Genomic DNA, 14,573 nt, shown 5'->3' with positions numbered 1-14,573 from the left:
GTGATTTTAATGCTTTAAGATGATTGTTTATGTAACATTATGCTTTGTATAAACACAATTGTGTGCAATCCCCCCCTTTCAACTCAATGCTGTTGGCCCATGACTGCAGTGGAGTTCTACTGATGTCAAATGTCCTTTGCCACCTCATTTAAATGTGTCCATGGATGAACGCTGATATGACGCATGAACAGGTTTTCTGGTCGTAAAGTGAAGCCAACATCACCCATTCCTATGTGCATTTTCGATGGAGTTCACTCTGCCAATATCTCGCAATTATCCCCATACGTGAACACGAGTACCGCAGACAAATGGTAGCATCCAGACAACTCCGGCTTCCCAGGTAGCCTTGCAAATTGCCTTTCAGTGCAACAGGTCCACAGAAAATGCCTTCTCCCTGGATCTACATTCATCCTCGTGACAACAGGACAACAAGGATACCAATGCCAAATTCCTATTTATTCTTTACAGATTCACTATCAACAGCATAATTCCTACTCAACCCATCTCCAAATTCATGGACCCCCCCCTTCAGCAACTAGATTATTGACTTTGTGACAACTAAACGGCTGTCAGTAAGGATAGGCAACAAAACATCCTCGACAATAATTCCCAAAACCAGTGCCCCACAAGGTTCAATCTTAATCCCTTGCTATGATCCTTAAATGCTAACTATCGTGCGACCAAATTCTGCCCCAACTCTATTTACAGGTTTTCAGTTGACACCACTGTACAATACAATACAATACAATATATCTTTATTGTCATTGTATAGGGGTACAACTAGATTGGGAATGCACCTCCCATACGATGCAATAAATTAATTAGCTATTCAGTATTAATTTAAACAACCCAATGAAACAAATTAGAACAGTTTTAAAACAGAATAAAGTGCAAGTAGATCTGTGCCGGTTCGCTGTGCGATGTGACCATCCGGCTCAGCAGGACCGGTTCATAGCAGCTATGGCCCTGGGGATGAAGCTGTTCCTGAGTCTGGAGGTGCGGGCGTAGAAGGCCTTGTATCGTCTGCCCGATGGTAGAAGTTCGAACAGACTGTTGCAGGGGTGTGAGGAGTCTTTGTGGATGCTGGTGGCTTTTCTGAGGCATCGTGTGTTGTAGATGCCCTCCAAGGCTGGTAGCTGTGTTCCGATAGTCCTCTGAGCTCTATGGAGTACAGTAGTGGGCCTGATTTCAAACAATGACTAAATGGATACAGGAAGAAGTTGGAGAGCTTTGTGGTATGGTGTGAAGATAACAACCTCTTCCCTCAATGTTAGCAAAACAAAGTAGCTAGTCACTAACTTCAGAAAGCGGGAAGTTTCATGCCCCAGTTTGCCTCAAAGGTGCTGAAGTGAAGATGGTCAAGAGCTTCAAGTTCCTCGTCATAAATAACACCAAATGATTACAGTCTAATAACTGCGAAAAAACTAATACTAAAATTTTGGAAAAAACCAATAACCCCCACAATTAAAATGTGGACTATGGAAATGACAGAGACCCTGCATTTGGAAAAAATAAGGTTTGCCTTAATCGACAAACCTGAGTTATTTTTAAAAATATGGTCTCCATTTATTGAATTTTTAGAAAAGTAAATGGGTTTGGCACAGGACTAAAATTAAAAAAAATTAAAAAATTTAAATAAAAAGTTGAAACTTGAGTTGGGGGTTGGATGTACAGCTGTGGTTTTTGTCTCCCGGATCTACTCCCGTTAATTTTTATTGTTAGATCCTTTTTTTTTTTTTTTTTAACCCTCTTACTCTCTCTTCCCAAGTTTATAGTTTTATATTTTTATTTTTACTTTCTCTCTTCAAAAATTTAAAAATTGAAGCTATGAAAAACTTTGTAACAAATGTGTTTTTTTAAAATTTCGATTTGTACATATGCTTTTAATAAAAATTTAAAAATAAATAAATAAATAACACCAAATATTGATCCTGGTCCAACCACATTTAAGCTATGGCCAACAAAGCCTACCAACTCCTCTATTTCCTCAGAAGATTAAAGCAATTTATAATGTCTCCAAAGACTCTTACTGATATCTACCGGTGCACCGAAGAAAGCATCTTATTGGGATGCATCACAGCTTGGTTTGGCAACTGCTCTGCCCAAAACTGCCAGGAACTGCAGAGTTAATGAAAGCAGCCCAGTCCATCTCGCATTGACTCCATCGATACTTCACATTGCCACAGAAAATCAGCCAATACAATCAAAGACTGCACGCAGCCTGGTCATTCTCCTTCCCTCTGCTTTGGGCAGTAGGTACAAAAGCTTGAAAGCACATACCACCAAATTTGAGAACGGCTTCCTTCCTGCTGTTATGAGACTGTTGAATGGACCTTGCATAAGGGTCTATTCCCGATCTCTCAATCTACCTTGTGGCTTTGCAATTTTTAATCTGCTCTTTCTCTGGAGATACATTGTATTCTGCACTCTGTTTATTTTCTTTTGCACTTTCTGTTGTACTCGTGTATGATGCAACCTGTCTGGAAAACAAAGTTTTTCAGTCTCTCAGTACACATTACAATAATATACCAATACATCTGAAGAAGGATTTTGACCCGAAAAGTCATCCATTCCTTCTCTCCGGAGAAGCTGCCTGTCTTGCTGAATTACTCCAGCATTTTATAAGTACCTGGGTGTCTACCTCAACAATAAACTGGACTGGACTGAAAACACCGATGCGCTATACAGAAAGGCCCAGAGCAGACTTTATCTGCTAAGGAGACTCGGGTCCTTTGGAGTGCAGGGGGCACTCCTAAGGACCTTCTACAACACGGTGGTTGCATCGGCCATTTTCTATGGAGTGGTCTGCTGGAGCAGCAGCATCTCAGTGGCGGAAGAGAAGAGACTCGACAAGCTGGTCAGGAAGGCCAGCTCTGTCCTGGGTTGCCCCCTCGACTCAGTGCAGGTGGTGGGAGAGAGGAGGATGACGATGATGGCAAAGCTAACATCGTTGCTGGACAACGACTCCCACCCCATGCAGGACACTGTCACTGCACTGAGTAGCTCTTTCAGTGACAGACTCCTTCACCCCAAGTGCGTGAAGGAGAGATATAGGAGGTCCTTCCTTCCCGCTGCTGTGAGACTGCACAACCAGCACTGCTCCCAGCAGACGAGTCAACAATAACAGTTAAGAACACACAGAAAACTGATGGCAATTTATGTATCTTTTATTTATAATGAATGATCTCTTGCTGTCCACTTTGCTGCTGTAATACTGTAAATTTCCCCGGTGTGGGATGAATAAAGAAATATATTATTATTATTATTACTTTGTGTCTATCTCCGGTTTAAATCAGCATCTGCAGTTCCTTCCTACACATATACTAATACCAGTTCTACTTCTGCTTACCTGACAGCAGCAATTTTGGTAGATTCACAAATGAAATTAAACACTTTATTGTCTTGATGTCTCAGCAACCAAGACTTTGAGATGATTAAAATGACACTTTGAAAGCATTTGGTAATCGTGACAATTTAACCAAATTTCTAATGGTGTTTTCCTTTATTGCTGTAAATGCTGTAATTGTAATTTTAATACATGTTCATTGAGATTGCACAAATTGAAATGGGGTGTTGTTAGATAAATCATTGGAGGGATTTGCATGCTAAGTTTGTTTGCCTCCTTCTCTGCTTGCCCTTCAAGCAGTGTTACAAATGCAATCACCTAACGATTCTGTCCTTCTTGACAAATTTTGGATACTAATATCACAGTCTGACACCTCAAATGCATTAGAATAAAATTGGAAGGACTGCTAAAATGATTACACATAGTTTCACTGGTTAAAACATGCGTTCACTTGCTGTGAATGGATTGTCGTCTGTGATAATCCATTGAAGCTGTTAAAATTATGTATCCTCAAGTTTGGTTCATATTTTAAAACTTTTTTTCCAATGTAAAAAGGGACATCCCTTGGGGTTAAAATTCACTGCTATGTGCCAAAATATATAGGAGTCACTACTGTGCAACAGGTTGGGGTGTTAGATACAGATCAACAAAGTCTAGAAGAAAGATTTTTTTTAATGGGATTAAGTGGGATCTTGGTTGACTCTAAATATATTTACAGAGTGATCCTGGAACGATGCTGAAAAAAAGCTTAGTGATGTCCCTTTTCAGCAAACACCAGTGTATAGAGTGCAGAACATTTCCCTTTGTTAAAAAAGAAAGTATGTTTTATAATAATTCTAAATTATTAAAGGCCAGAATGCATTCTTACTACTATACAGATTGTTTTGATGGTTTTGGAGTTGGAGATGGAGAGATTGGAATTAATGCTGTAAAACTTGCTTGTATTGGCATGACCGCTGAGCAGAAAAATCTAATTTAGTGTAGTCTACTTTTTGCCAAGATTTCTAATGGCATTTATGAACCTCTGGTCTTATTTTATTTTAATCTGAATCAAACCTTGTTGACCTGGACAGGCACAAAATGCTGGAGTAACTCAGCGGGTCAGGCAGCACCTCTGGATTAGGTGACGTTTCTGGTCGAGACCCTTATAACCGTATAACCATATAACAACTACAGCATGGAAACAGGCCTGTCCGGCCCTACCAGTCCACGCCGACCACTCTCCCTGACCTAGTCTCATCTACCTGCACTCAGACCATAACCCTCTAATCCCCTCTTATCCATATACCTATCCAATTTACTCTTAAATAATAAAATCGAGCCAGCCTCCACCACTTCCACCGGAAGCCCATTCCATACAGCCACCACCCTCTGAGTAAAGAAGTTACCCCTCATGTTACCCCTAAACTTTTGTCCCTCAATTCTGAAGCTGTCCCCTTGTTGGAATCTTCCCCACTCTCAAAGGGAAAAGCCTACCCACGTCAACTCTGTCCGTCCCTCTCAAAATTTAAAAAACCTCTATCAAGTCCCCCCTCAACCTTCTACGCTCCAAAGAATAAAGACCCAACCTGTTCAACCTCTCTCTGTAGCCTAAGTGTTGAAACCCAGGCAACATTCTAGTAAATCTCCTCTGTACCCTCTCCATTTTGTCGACATCCTTCCTATAATTTGGCGACCAGAACTGCACACCATATTCCAGATTCGGCCTCACCAATGCCCTGTACAATTGTAACATTACATCCCAACTTCTATACTCGATGCTCTGATTTATAAAGGCAAGCATACCAAACGCCTTCTTCACCACCCTATCCACATGAGATTCCACCTTCAGGGAACAATGCACAGTTATTCCCAGATCCCTCTGTTCCACTGCATTCCTCAATTCCCTACCATTTACCCTGTACGTCCTATTTTGATTTGTCCTACCAAAATGCAACACCTCACACTTATCAGCATTAAACTCCATCTGCCATCTTTCAGCCCACCCTCCCAAAAGGCCCAAGTCCCTCTGTAGACTTTGAAACTCTACTTCATTATTAACTACACCACCTATCTTAGTATCATCTGCATATTTACTAATCCAATTTGCCACACCATCATCCAGATCATTAATGTAAATGACAAACAACAGTGGACCCAACACAGATCCTTGGGGTACTCCACTAGACACTGGCCTCCAACCTGACATACAATTGTCAACCATTACCCTCTGGTATCTCCCATTCAGCCATTGTTGAATCCATCTTGCAACCTCACTATTAATACCCAACGATTTAACCTTCTTAATCAACCTTCCATGTGGAACCTTGTCAAATGCCTTACTGAAGTCCATATAGACAACATCCACAGCCTTGCCCTTATCAATTTCCCTGGTTCTTCAGACTTGGCTTGCTCTTGCTTATCTCGTGAATTTAGCTGCTATGGAATCAATATGTTTTGATCATTTGTTTTATAGTGCAGCTGTACGGCAAAGATGTCGAGCCGGCTGTCAAACTACATCTCCCACATAAACATGACATCCTCAGTCTTCTAGCTGTCGCCGGTCATTGGGTAACAACCGAAGAGAATCTCCAGGTAACAGAGAAAGTTTTCCTTGTGAAATGTCTCTTGCACTTTGTCAATATCGCAGTTCTCCGCAGGAAACTGAGTGCGACACCACAGAAAATCGGATCACTTGTGTAATTCCTAAACGCAAAAGGGAGAAATTATAACCCAGCTATTGCATTACAAAAGAGCCGTAAAACTGTATAGCAAGCTGGAATGGGAAGAAAAATTGGTGGTGGGGAAGGGGGAATTCAGGATTGGAACAGCCCAATTTCTTTTATCTTATTATTTCTTATTTCACACAAATATATGTGGAACTGACTAATCTTGAGGGTGAAACATATGACCATAAATCGTAATAGACAAGTAATAGTTTTATGTTTGCTTTTGTAACTTGCAGGTGAAGGGCAGGGCTTTACTTTACAGGTATGCTGCCCTAAATTAACATCGATTTCAGTGTTGCGTTTAATATCTTTGCCTGTTTTTTCAAAAAAGTATTTTAGATAATGCATTGGGCGCTCTAAAAATATTTATCCTGTTTTAGCTTCCCATAACTATTTTACATTACATTCAGGTACCAGATTCCACATTTTAGTTTAAAAAAAAGCTCCCTGGTAATCTTGTCCTTAAGACATAATTAATTTTAATGCTCCAGGTACTGGCTGGTGCTGCATTTCACCCTTTCAGCTGCTGTGGAGGACTTTATGATCATCCAATCTTAAATTTTAAAAATTGCTTTTCAATTCAAAGGTTTCAAAGGACTTTTATTGTCACGTGTACCAATTAAGGTACAGTGATAGTCGATTTACCATGGACCATGAATTAGCATGGGTCTTACAAATAAACGACGATAAAATAAACATGAAGGGGAGAAGAATGGAAGCATTCACTAACAGATAGATCAAGGAGGGTGGAAGAACAGAGACTAGGACAGCACAGAAGCAGGCCCTTCGGCCCACAATGTCTGTGCTGAATGTGATGCCGTTAAAATAATCTCCTCTGCCTGCATGTGTTGAGGGGTTTCTGTGCCCATAAATATCAAAGTGGAGGCAGACTCATTTCTACTTTGCGGGCGGCACAGTGACGCAGCGGTAGAGTTGCCGCCCTACAGCACCAGAGACACGCGTTTGTTCCTGACTACAGGTGCTGTCTACAGAGTTTGTACATTCTCCCTGCGACCCCGTGGGTTTTCTCCAGGTGTTCCAGTTTTCTCCCGCATGCCAAAGACATACAGGTTTGCAGTGTAATTGGCTTTGATAAAATGGTAAATTGTCCCTCTGGATGCTTTCAAGAGAGAGCTAGATAGCTCTTAAAGATAGCGGAGTCAGGGGGAATGGGGGGAAGGCAGGACAATAGGTGCAGGAGGAGGCCATTCGGCCCTTCGAGCCAGCACCGCCATTCAATGTGATCATGGCTAATCATTCTCAATCAGTACCCCGTTCCTGCCTTCTCCCCATACCCCCTGACTCCGCTATCCTTAAGAGCTCTATCTAGCTCTCTCTTGAATGCATTCAGAGAATTGGCCTCCACTGCCTTCTGAGGCAGAGAATTCCACAGATTCACAACTCTGACTGAAAAAGTTTTTCCTCATCTCAGTTCTAAATGGCCTATCCCTTATTCTTAAACCGTGGCCCCTTGTTCTGGACTCCCTCAACATTGGGAACATGTTTCCTGCCTCTAACGTGTCCAACCGCTTAATAATCTTATACGTTTCGATAAGATCTCTTATCCTTCTAAATTCCAGTGCATACAAGCCTAGTCGCTCCAGTCTTTCAACATATGACAGTCCCGCCATTCCGGGAATTAACCTAGTAAACCTACGCTGCACGCCCTGAATAGCAAGAACGGGGTACAGATTGTGAATGATCAGCCATGATCACATTGAATGGCGGTGCTGGCTCGAAAGGGCCGAATGACCTACTCCTGCACCTATTGTCTATTGTCTCGTGTGCAGGGTTGTGTGAGTGCGCGGGGATCGTTGGTCGGTGCGGACGGTGGGCCGAAGGGCCTGTTTCAGCGCTGTATCTCTCAACTAAACTAAGGATGATGGAAGAACAAGGAATAGTACAGCACAGAAATAAGCCCTTCAGCCCACAATGTCAGTGCCGAATGCGATGCTATTAAACTAGTCTTTTTCAGATGCATGTGAGGAGGAGTTTCTGCGGTCATTGACATCAAGGTGGGGGCAGACCCATTTGTATTTTGTGAACTTTGTTAAATCACATACAATTAGAAAAACAACATGAGCATGCAGCAAATGAGTGAAGGGAAGAATTGTAAATTAATAGTTGTACATATGAATGCATGGGCCGTGCAGACATTGCCTAATATTTTGTGCTTTGAGTTCTCTGCATGATGTGATATTGCTGTCTGCATGTTGCAATTAACCAAAGGCCTAATTATATCATTTCAATATCGCTCTCAACTTTCATCACCAATAAAAAGAATTGATTCGTAACTTGAATAGTCCATCAGTCTAAATCACCATTACACCTGTTGATGGGAATGTGGGAGAAATGGCTTGGTTAGCATGAATGAGCACTTGATGCTTCCCGATGAAATGCTTTCTACGGTGCATCTGTGAAAGTAAAGGGTTGTTCATAAGGTCATAAGGAGTAGGAGTGCAATTCGGCCATTTGGCCCATCGTTTACTCCGCCTTTTAAATCTATCTCTTCTTCCTAACCCTTTCTCCTGTCTTCTCCCCATCACCTCTGACACCTGTACTAATCAAGCTTGTTTAGGACCGAGATGAGAAAGCTTTTTTTCACACAGAGAGTGGTGAATCTGTGGAATTCTCTGCCACAGAAGGTAGTTGAGGCCAGTTCATTGGCTATATTTAAGAGGGAGTTAGATGTGGCCCTTGTGGCTAAAGGGATCAGGGGGTATGGAGAGAAGGCAGGTACAGGATACTGAGTTGGATGATCAGCCATGATCATATTGAATGGCGATGCAGGCTCGAAGGGCCGAATGGCCTACTCCTGCACCTATTTTCTATGTTTCTATGTCGAACATTCCTAACCCTTCCAAGGTAGAAGAGGGGTTGGTCTGCTTTCTTAGCTGGTACTTTGATGTGGCTGGTCCAGGACAAATTGCTAATGATATTTATTCCTAGGCACCTGAAGCAATCAACCTTCTCTACTTCAGCATCAGCAATATATATCGGAGTATGTGGGGGACACGTTGGGCCTCTTTCTGTGCTGTATGACTTGATGATTAAGCTCTACAACAAACTTTAGTTAAGAGATATAGCGAGGAAACAGGCCTGTCGGCCCACCAAGTCCATGCCGACCAGCGATCCCTGCACACTAACATTATCCTGCACCCACTAGGGACAATTTACAATTATACCAGGACAATTAATACAAACCTGTTCGTCTTTGGAGTGTGGGAGTAAACCAGAGATCCCGGAGAAAACCCACGCAGGTCACGGGGAGTACGTACAAACCCCATACAGATAAACACCCATGGTCAGGATCGAACCCGGATCCCTGGTGCTGTAAGGCAGCAACTCTACCGTTGCGCCACCGTGTTGCCCACTAATTGTTTATTGAATATGTCTTGGTATCTCTCTAAAGGCTTAATTTTATTTATTTTTTGCAGTTAGATCCACCAGATAGTCGACTCTTATTTCGTAAAGGAGCAAGTATTTCATTTCTAAATGAGGAAGTGTGGCAACTATCATACATGCAACAAGGGAAGTATCTACGTATCCTTTACTAAAATCCGTGTTTAGTTAAATTTATGATACATATCAAGCTGAAAATTATGATAGGCCTGAGCCTACATAACCATTATTTTTGTTATTTACAATCCACATTAATTTTCGTGTTGACATTGTTAGAGATTCGATGGTTTCACTTGTTCGTTGTTCACAAATATTACTCTATATTCTTTAGTGAAAATTAAATTTCTTGTTAAGTGAGCATCTTTTTTTAACATAAGTCTATACTGTATATCATGCTTTGGACTTTCTTTGATTTTATTATCGAGTATTATTTTTCATGCATTACATTTTTGCTTTCGTGACTTATCTTTTAATATCTGTACTTGTATCCGTTTACTCTCTGTTATGCTGTCTGCAGTGCTGAACTGTTTCTTACAAAAGGGAGTAAATAAATAGAAGTGTATCCTAGATAGACACAAAAAGCTGGAGTAACTCAGCGGGCCAGGCAGCATCCCTGGAGAGAAGGAATGGGTGACGTTTCGGTTCGTTACCCTTCTTCAGTTTACAAGTGCATCCTAGCCTCTGTGTACCATCATCCTGTGGAATCTAAATTTGGCAGTCCCACCCATTTCTTTGACTTGAGACCAGGTTACCCTGGATTCCATTTAATCTGCTTCTTGACTACCTGCTACTGCTCTGTATTCGGTAAGTCGGTGGTTTACAGTACATTATACGGTTTTATAAAATTTGTCTTCCTCCAACTTGGAACATTTACTCTTATTTATCATGTTCTTTCCCGTATCTATCTATATACTACTAAAACTCAGATCTTGTATGTATATATATTTCACTGATGTCGGCTGAATACGGCAATTGCGGCAAAATGGTGAACCGTAGCGACACGGCTTTTGTACCGCCTTAATCACCATGCGGTTCGCTGCTGGAAAATGATGTTTTTATTTAATTCGGTCGCATTTTTTTTAAGTTACAGAGGTTTAAAAGCGCTGCCCCCCCCTCATTTATCGAAGTTTTGACAGAAGGGGGGCGCTGCGGTGCGGCTGCGGTCAGTACGCATGCGCGGAATCTCCTCACTCTTTGCTCAGCACGCATGCGCGGCATCTCCTCACTCGCACCAAAAAAATGGACGCCGTTAGCGGCGCCAGCCCGCGATCACCGGCTCACCTCTCCTCTCTCCCCTTGCTTCTCTCCTCTCTCCCACACCCTGGAGAACATCTCCCCGCTATCCCCCCCCTCCCCCGGGCCTTTGAATGATGCGATCTCCCGCACCCCACCCCCCGGACCTTTCACTGATCCGATCCCCCGCACCACCCCCCCGGGCCTTTAACTGATGCTAAGAGTGTGTCTGGGGGAGAGAAAATGGGGGGGTGGTCTGAGAATGGGGAATGGGACAACAAGGGTAGTGCGGAGGGGAATTGGTGGTGGGGGAAAGAGGGGTACTGGGAAAAGGGGAGGTCAATATCCCTCCCCTCAAGTCAATTTTATTTGTATAGCACATTTAAAAACAACCCACGTCAACCCACGTTGACCAAAGTGCTGTACATCTGATTAGGTACTAAGGAAAAAAATGAAACATACAGTAGCACGCAAACAGTTCACAGCGCCTCCTCAATGAGCCTCAAACGCTAGGGAGTAGAAATAGGTTTTGAGCCTGGACTTAAAGGAGTCGATGGAGGGCGCAGTTCTGATGGGGAGAGGGATGCTCTTTCCACCCTCCCTCCCTCCCTCCCGGTTACAATGGAAACCCTACGGGGACGGGCCCCCTTCCTCCCCTCTCCCTCCCCTCTCCCTCCCCTCTCCCTCCCCCCTTCCCCCTCCCCTCCCCCCTCCCCTCCTCCCTCCCCTCCTCCCTCCACACCTCCCGCCTCCCTCCATCCCCCTTCCCTCCCTCCCCTCCTCCCGGTTACAAAGGAAACCCTACGAGGACGGGCCCAACGGGGAAAGAGGGGTACTGGGAAAAGGGGAGGTCCCCCTCCTCCCCCCTCCTCCCCCCTCCCCTCCCTCCCCCTCCCCCCCTACCCCCCTCCCTCCCCTCTCCCTCCCCCTTCCCCCTCCCCCTTCCCCCTCCCCTCCCCCCTCCCCTTCCCCCTCCCTCCCCCTCCCCTCCTCCCTCCACACCTCCCTCCTCCCTCCCTCCCCCTTCCCTCCCTCCCGTCCTCCCGGTTACAATGGAAACCCTACGAGGACGGGCCCAACGGGGAAAGAGGGGAACTGGGAAAAGGGGAGGTCCCCCTCCCTCCCTCCCCCCTCCCTCCACCTCCCCCCTACCCCCCTCCCTCCACTCTCCCTCCCCCCTCCCCCCCTTCCCCCTCCCCCCCTCCCTCCCCCTCCCCTCCTCCCTCCACACCTCCCTCCTCCCTTCCTCCCCCTTCCCTCCCTCCCCTCCTCCCGGTTACAATGGAAACCCTACGAGGACGGGCCCAACGGGGAAAGGGGTACTGGGAAAAGGGGAGGTCCCCCTCCCTCCCCCCTACCCCCTCCCTCCCTTCCCCCCTCCCCTCCCCCCCTCCCTCCCCACCTCCCTCCTCCCTTCCCTCCCCCTTCCCTCCCTCCCCTCCTCCCGGTTACAATGGAAACCCTACGAGGACGGGCCCAACGGGGTCCTGGGAAAAGGGGAGGTCCCCCTCCCTCCCCCCTCCCCCCCTCCCCTCCCCCCCTACCCCTCTCCCTCCCCTCTCCCTCCCCTCTCCCTTCCCCCCTCCCCACCCCCCTCCCTCCCCCTCCCCTCCCCCTTCCACACCTCCCTCCTCCCTCCCTCCCCCCCACTCCCCTCCCGGTTACAATGGAAACCCTCCGAGGACGGGCCCAACGGGCACACTTGTGCTAGTAACTATTAAAATTAAGCACATTACCATTACTACCCCCACAATTGCTCTCTTCGCCCCTCTTTCCTTCCCATATACTTGCAAGTTAAAATCATATCTGTGGAATTCTCTGCCTATCTGTGGAATTCTCTGCCTCAGAGGGCAGTGGAGGCCAATTCTCTGAATACATTCAAGAGAGAGCTAGATAGAGCTCTTAAGGATAGCAGAGTCAGGGGGTATGGGGAGAAGGCAGGAACGGGGTACTGATTGAGAATGATCAGCCATGATCACATTGAATGGCGGTGCTGGCTCGAAGGGCCGAATGGCCTCCTCCTGCACCTATTTTCTATTGTCCATTGTCTATATCCAAATTTTTGTTTTTCCCATTCTGTTAAAAGAAGGAAATTGAGGAGAAGGCGCCAATTTTTTTTCATCTTTCTTAGCTGCAAGCAAGACTGGTGACGGAAGATTGGAAAACTAATGTGGCATGTTTAATAGAAAGGGATAATCTGCAGGGCTGTTAGATTGGTGGCTATATGTCTGGAATCAATTTTGAGAGGCTGCATAAACCTTCACTGGCACAGATTTATTAAGGGCATCCTGCATGGATTTGTTAAAGGAAGTTGCATCTGACTGACTTGTCTGAATTTTTTTTGGGGGGAAGATGAAAGCAGTTTATTTAATGTAGCTTGTTTACGTTCCACCTCATTAGTCCCAGTGCCTTGAGAATCTAAAGCTTTAGACGTCAGACATACCGCGCGGAAACGGGCCCTTCGGCCCACTGAGTCTACGCCGACCAGCAATCTCCCCGTACACTGGCACTATCCTACACACACTACAGACAATTTACTATTTTACCATAGCCAATTAACCTACAAATCTGTGCATCTTTGGAGTGTGGGAGGAAACCGGAGCACCCGGAGAAACCCCACATAGTCACAGGGAGAACGTGCAAACTCCGTTCAGACAGCACCGGTAGTCAGGATCAAACCCAGGTCTCTACCACTGTGCCACTCTTGGTCTAGCACCATCTCTTCAGGCACCATTGATTTGCACTCAAATATACCTGTACTCACTTGTGCACTGCACACGGAATAATTAACCTTTTTTGATCTCCTGCTTTTAAATTATGTTCTTGGGCCTTAAGTTGTGGTTGTGGAACCTTCTTCCTCATTCTGTCTTGAACTCTGCTCCCCACAATATTGGCCACAGTATTACATCCTTGGTCTTGAAGCAAGCAAGGTAATGATACCATTCTGAAACTGAGCCTGCTACTGCAGAAATACCCATCTGCTCCCCTAATTGTAGAACCTCTTACAAACATTGCCCTTTGTGAGGACTTTCTCCCCCTCCTTTCTACAGCCAAGCAACCCAGAGTGGCTTTGGTCTTGGTTGGCACCACTTCCATGGGAAACAACAACCTCTCCAGTATTCAGGACTGACGTGCAATTTAATAAAGCTGCTGCAAAATGACTGAAGCATGCAGCTTTGCTCACCCAATAGTGATTCCCATTATTACAATGCCAGTGCGATATTAAAAGTTGGAGATTGAATTGCCAGGGTTACTGATTTAAATGGCACGATTCCAGTGTCAAATTCAGTACTATAATCCCCCCACAACCTTTGATGCAGAGAGGCAGATTCGCTCATTGGTTTTAACCAACCGATTACTGTTTTAATGTTTTTAATAAATTTGTAAGTTGACAATCGGGAGGATTAGTTGCGTTATTCAAAGATGTGTCCGAAGGGCGGCATGGTGGCGTAGCGGTAGAGTTGCTGCCATACAGCGCTGGAGACCCGGGTTCGATCCTGATTATGGGTGCTGTATGTACGGAGTTTGTAAGTTCTCCCCGTGACTTGCTTGGCGGTTTTCTCCTCGATCTCAAAGGTTTCAGAGGTCTTTTATTGTTACATGTACCAATTAAGGTACAGCGATATGCGAATTACCATACAGCCATACGGGGGAAAAAAAGCAACAAGACACACAACTACATAAAAGTTACCATAAACGTCCACCACAGCAGATTCCCCACTGTGAAGAAAGGCAAAAAAGTCCAAGCTTCTTCCTCTTTATTCTCCCGCGGTCGGGGCAGCTGAACCATTCGTCGGAGCGATCGAAGCTCTCGCAGCCGGCGGTCGAAGCCCCCGCGCCGGGCCGATCGAACCTCCCCCGTCGGGGATATCGAAACTCCCGTG

The 14,573-nt window shown here is 45.1% G+C and overlaps 1 protein-coding gene across 3 annotated transcripts in view; it reads left to right on the top strand.

Moving 5' to 3' along the window:
* cryzl1 (crystallin, zeta (quinone reductase)-like 1) overlaps positions 1–14,573 on the top strand; it is a 47,737-nt gene that overhangs the window by 29,545 nt on the left and 3,619 nt on the right. For all 3 annotated transcript variants that reach the window (XM_078408794.1, XM_078408793.1, XM_078408792.1), the window contains 2 exons: positions 5,802–5,920; positions 9,492–9,597. In XM_078408794.1, the coding sequence (XP_078264920.1) occupies positions 5,802–5,920; positions 9,492–9,597 (225 nt within the window). The remainder of the gene's footprint in view (positions 1–5,801; positions 5,921–9,491; positions 9,598–14,573) is intronic.

The sequence above is a fragment of the Rhinoraja longicauda genome, chromosome 12 (assembly GCF_053455715.1).
Source record: "Rhinoraja longicauda isolate Sanriku21f chromosome 12, sRhiLon1.1, whole genome shotgun sequence".
In the NCBI taxonomy this organism is placed as follows: domain Eukaryota; kingdom Metazoa; phylum Chordata; class Chondrichthyes; order Rajiformes; family Arhynchobatidae; genus Rhinoraja; species Rhinoraja longicauda.
This window is presented reverse-complemented; position numbering and strand designations above follow the sequence as displayed.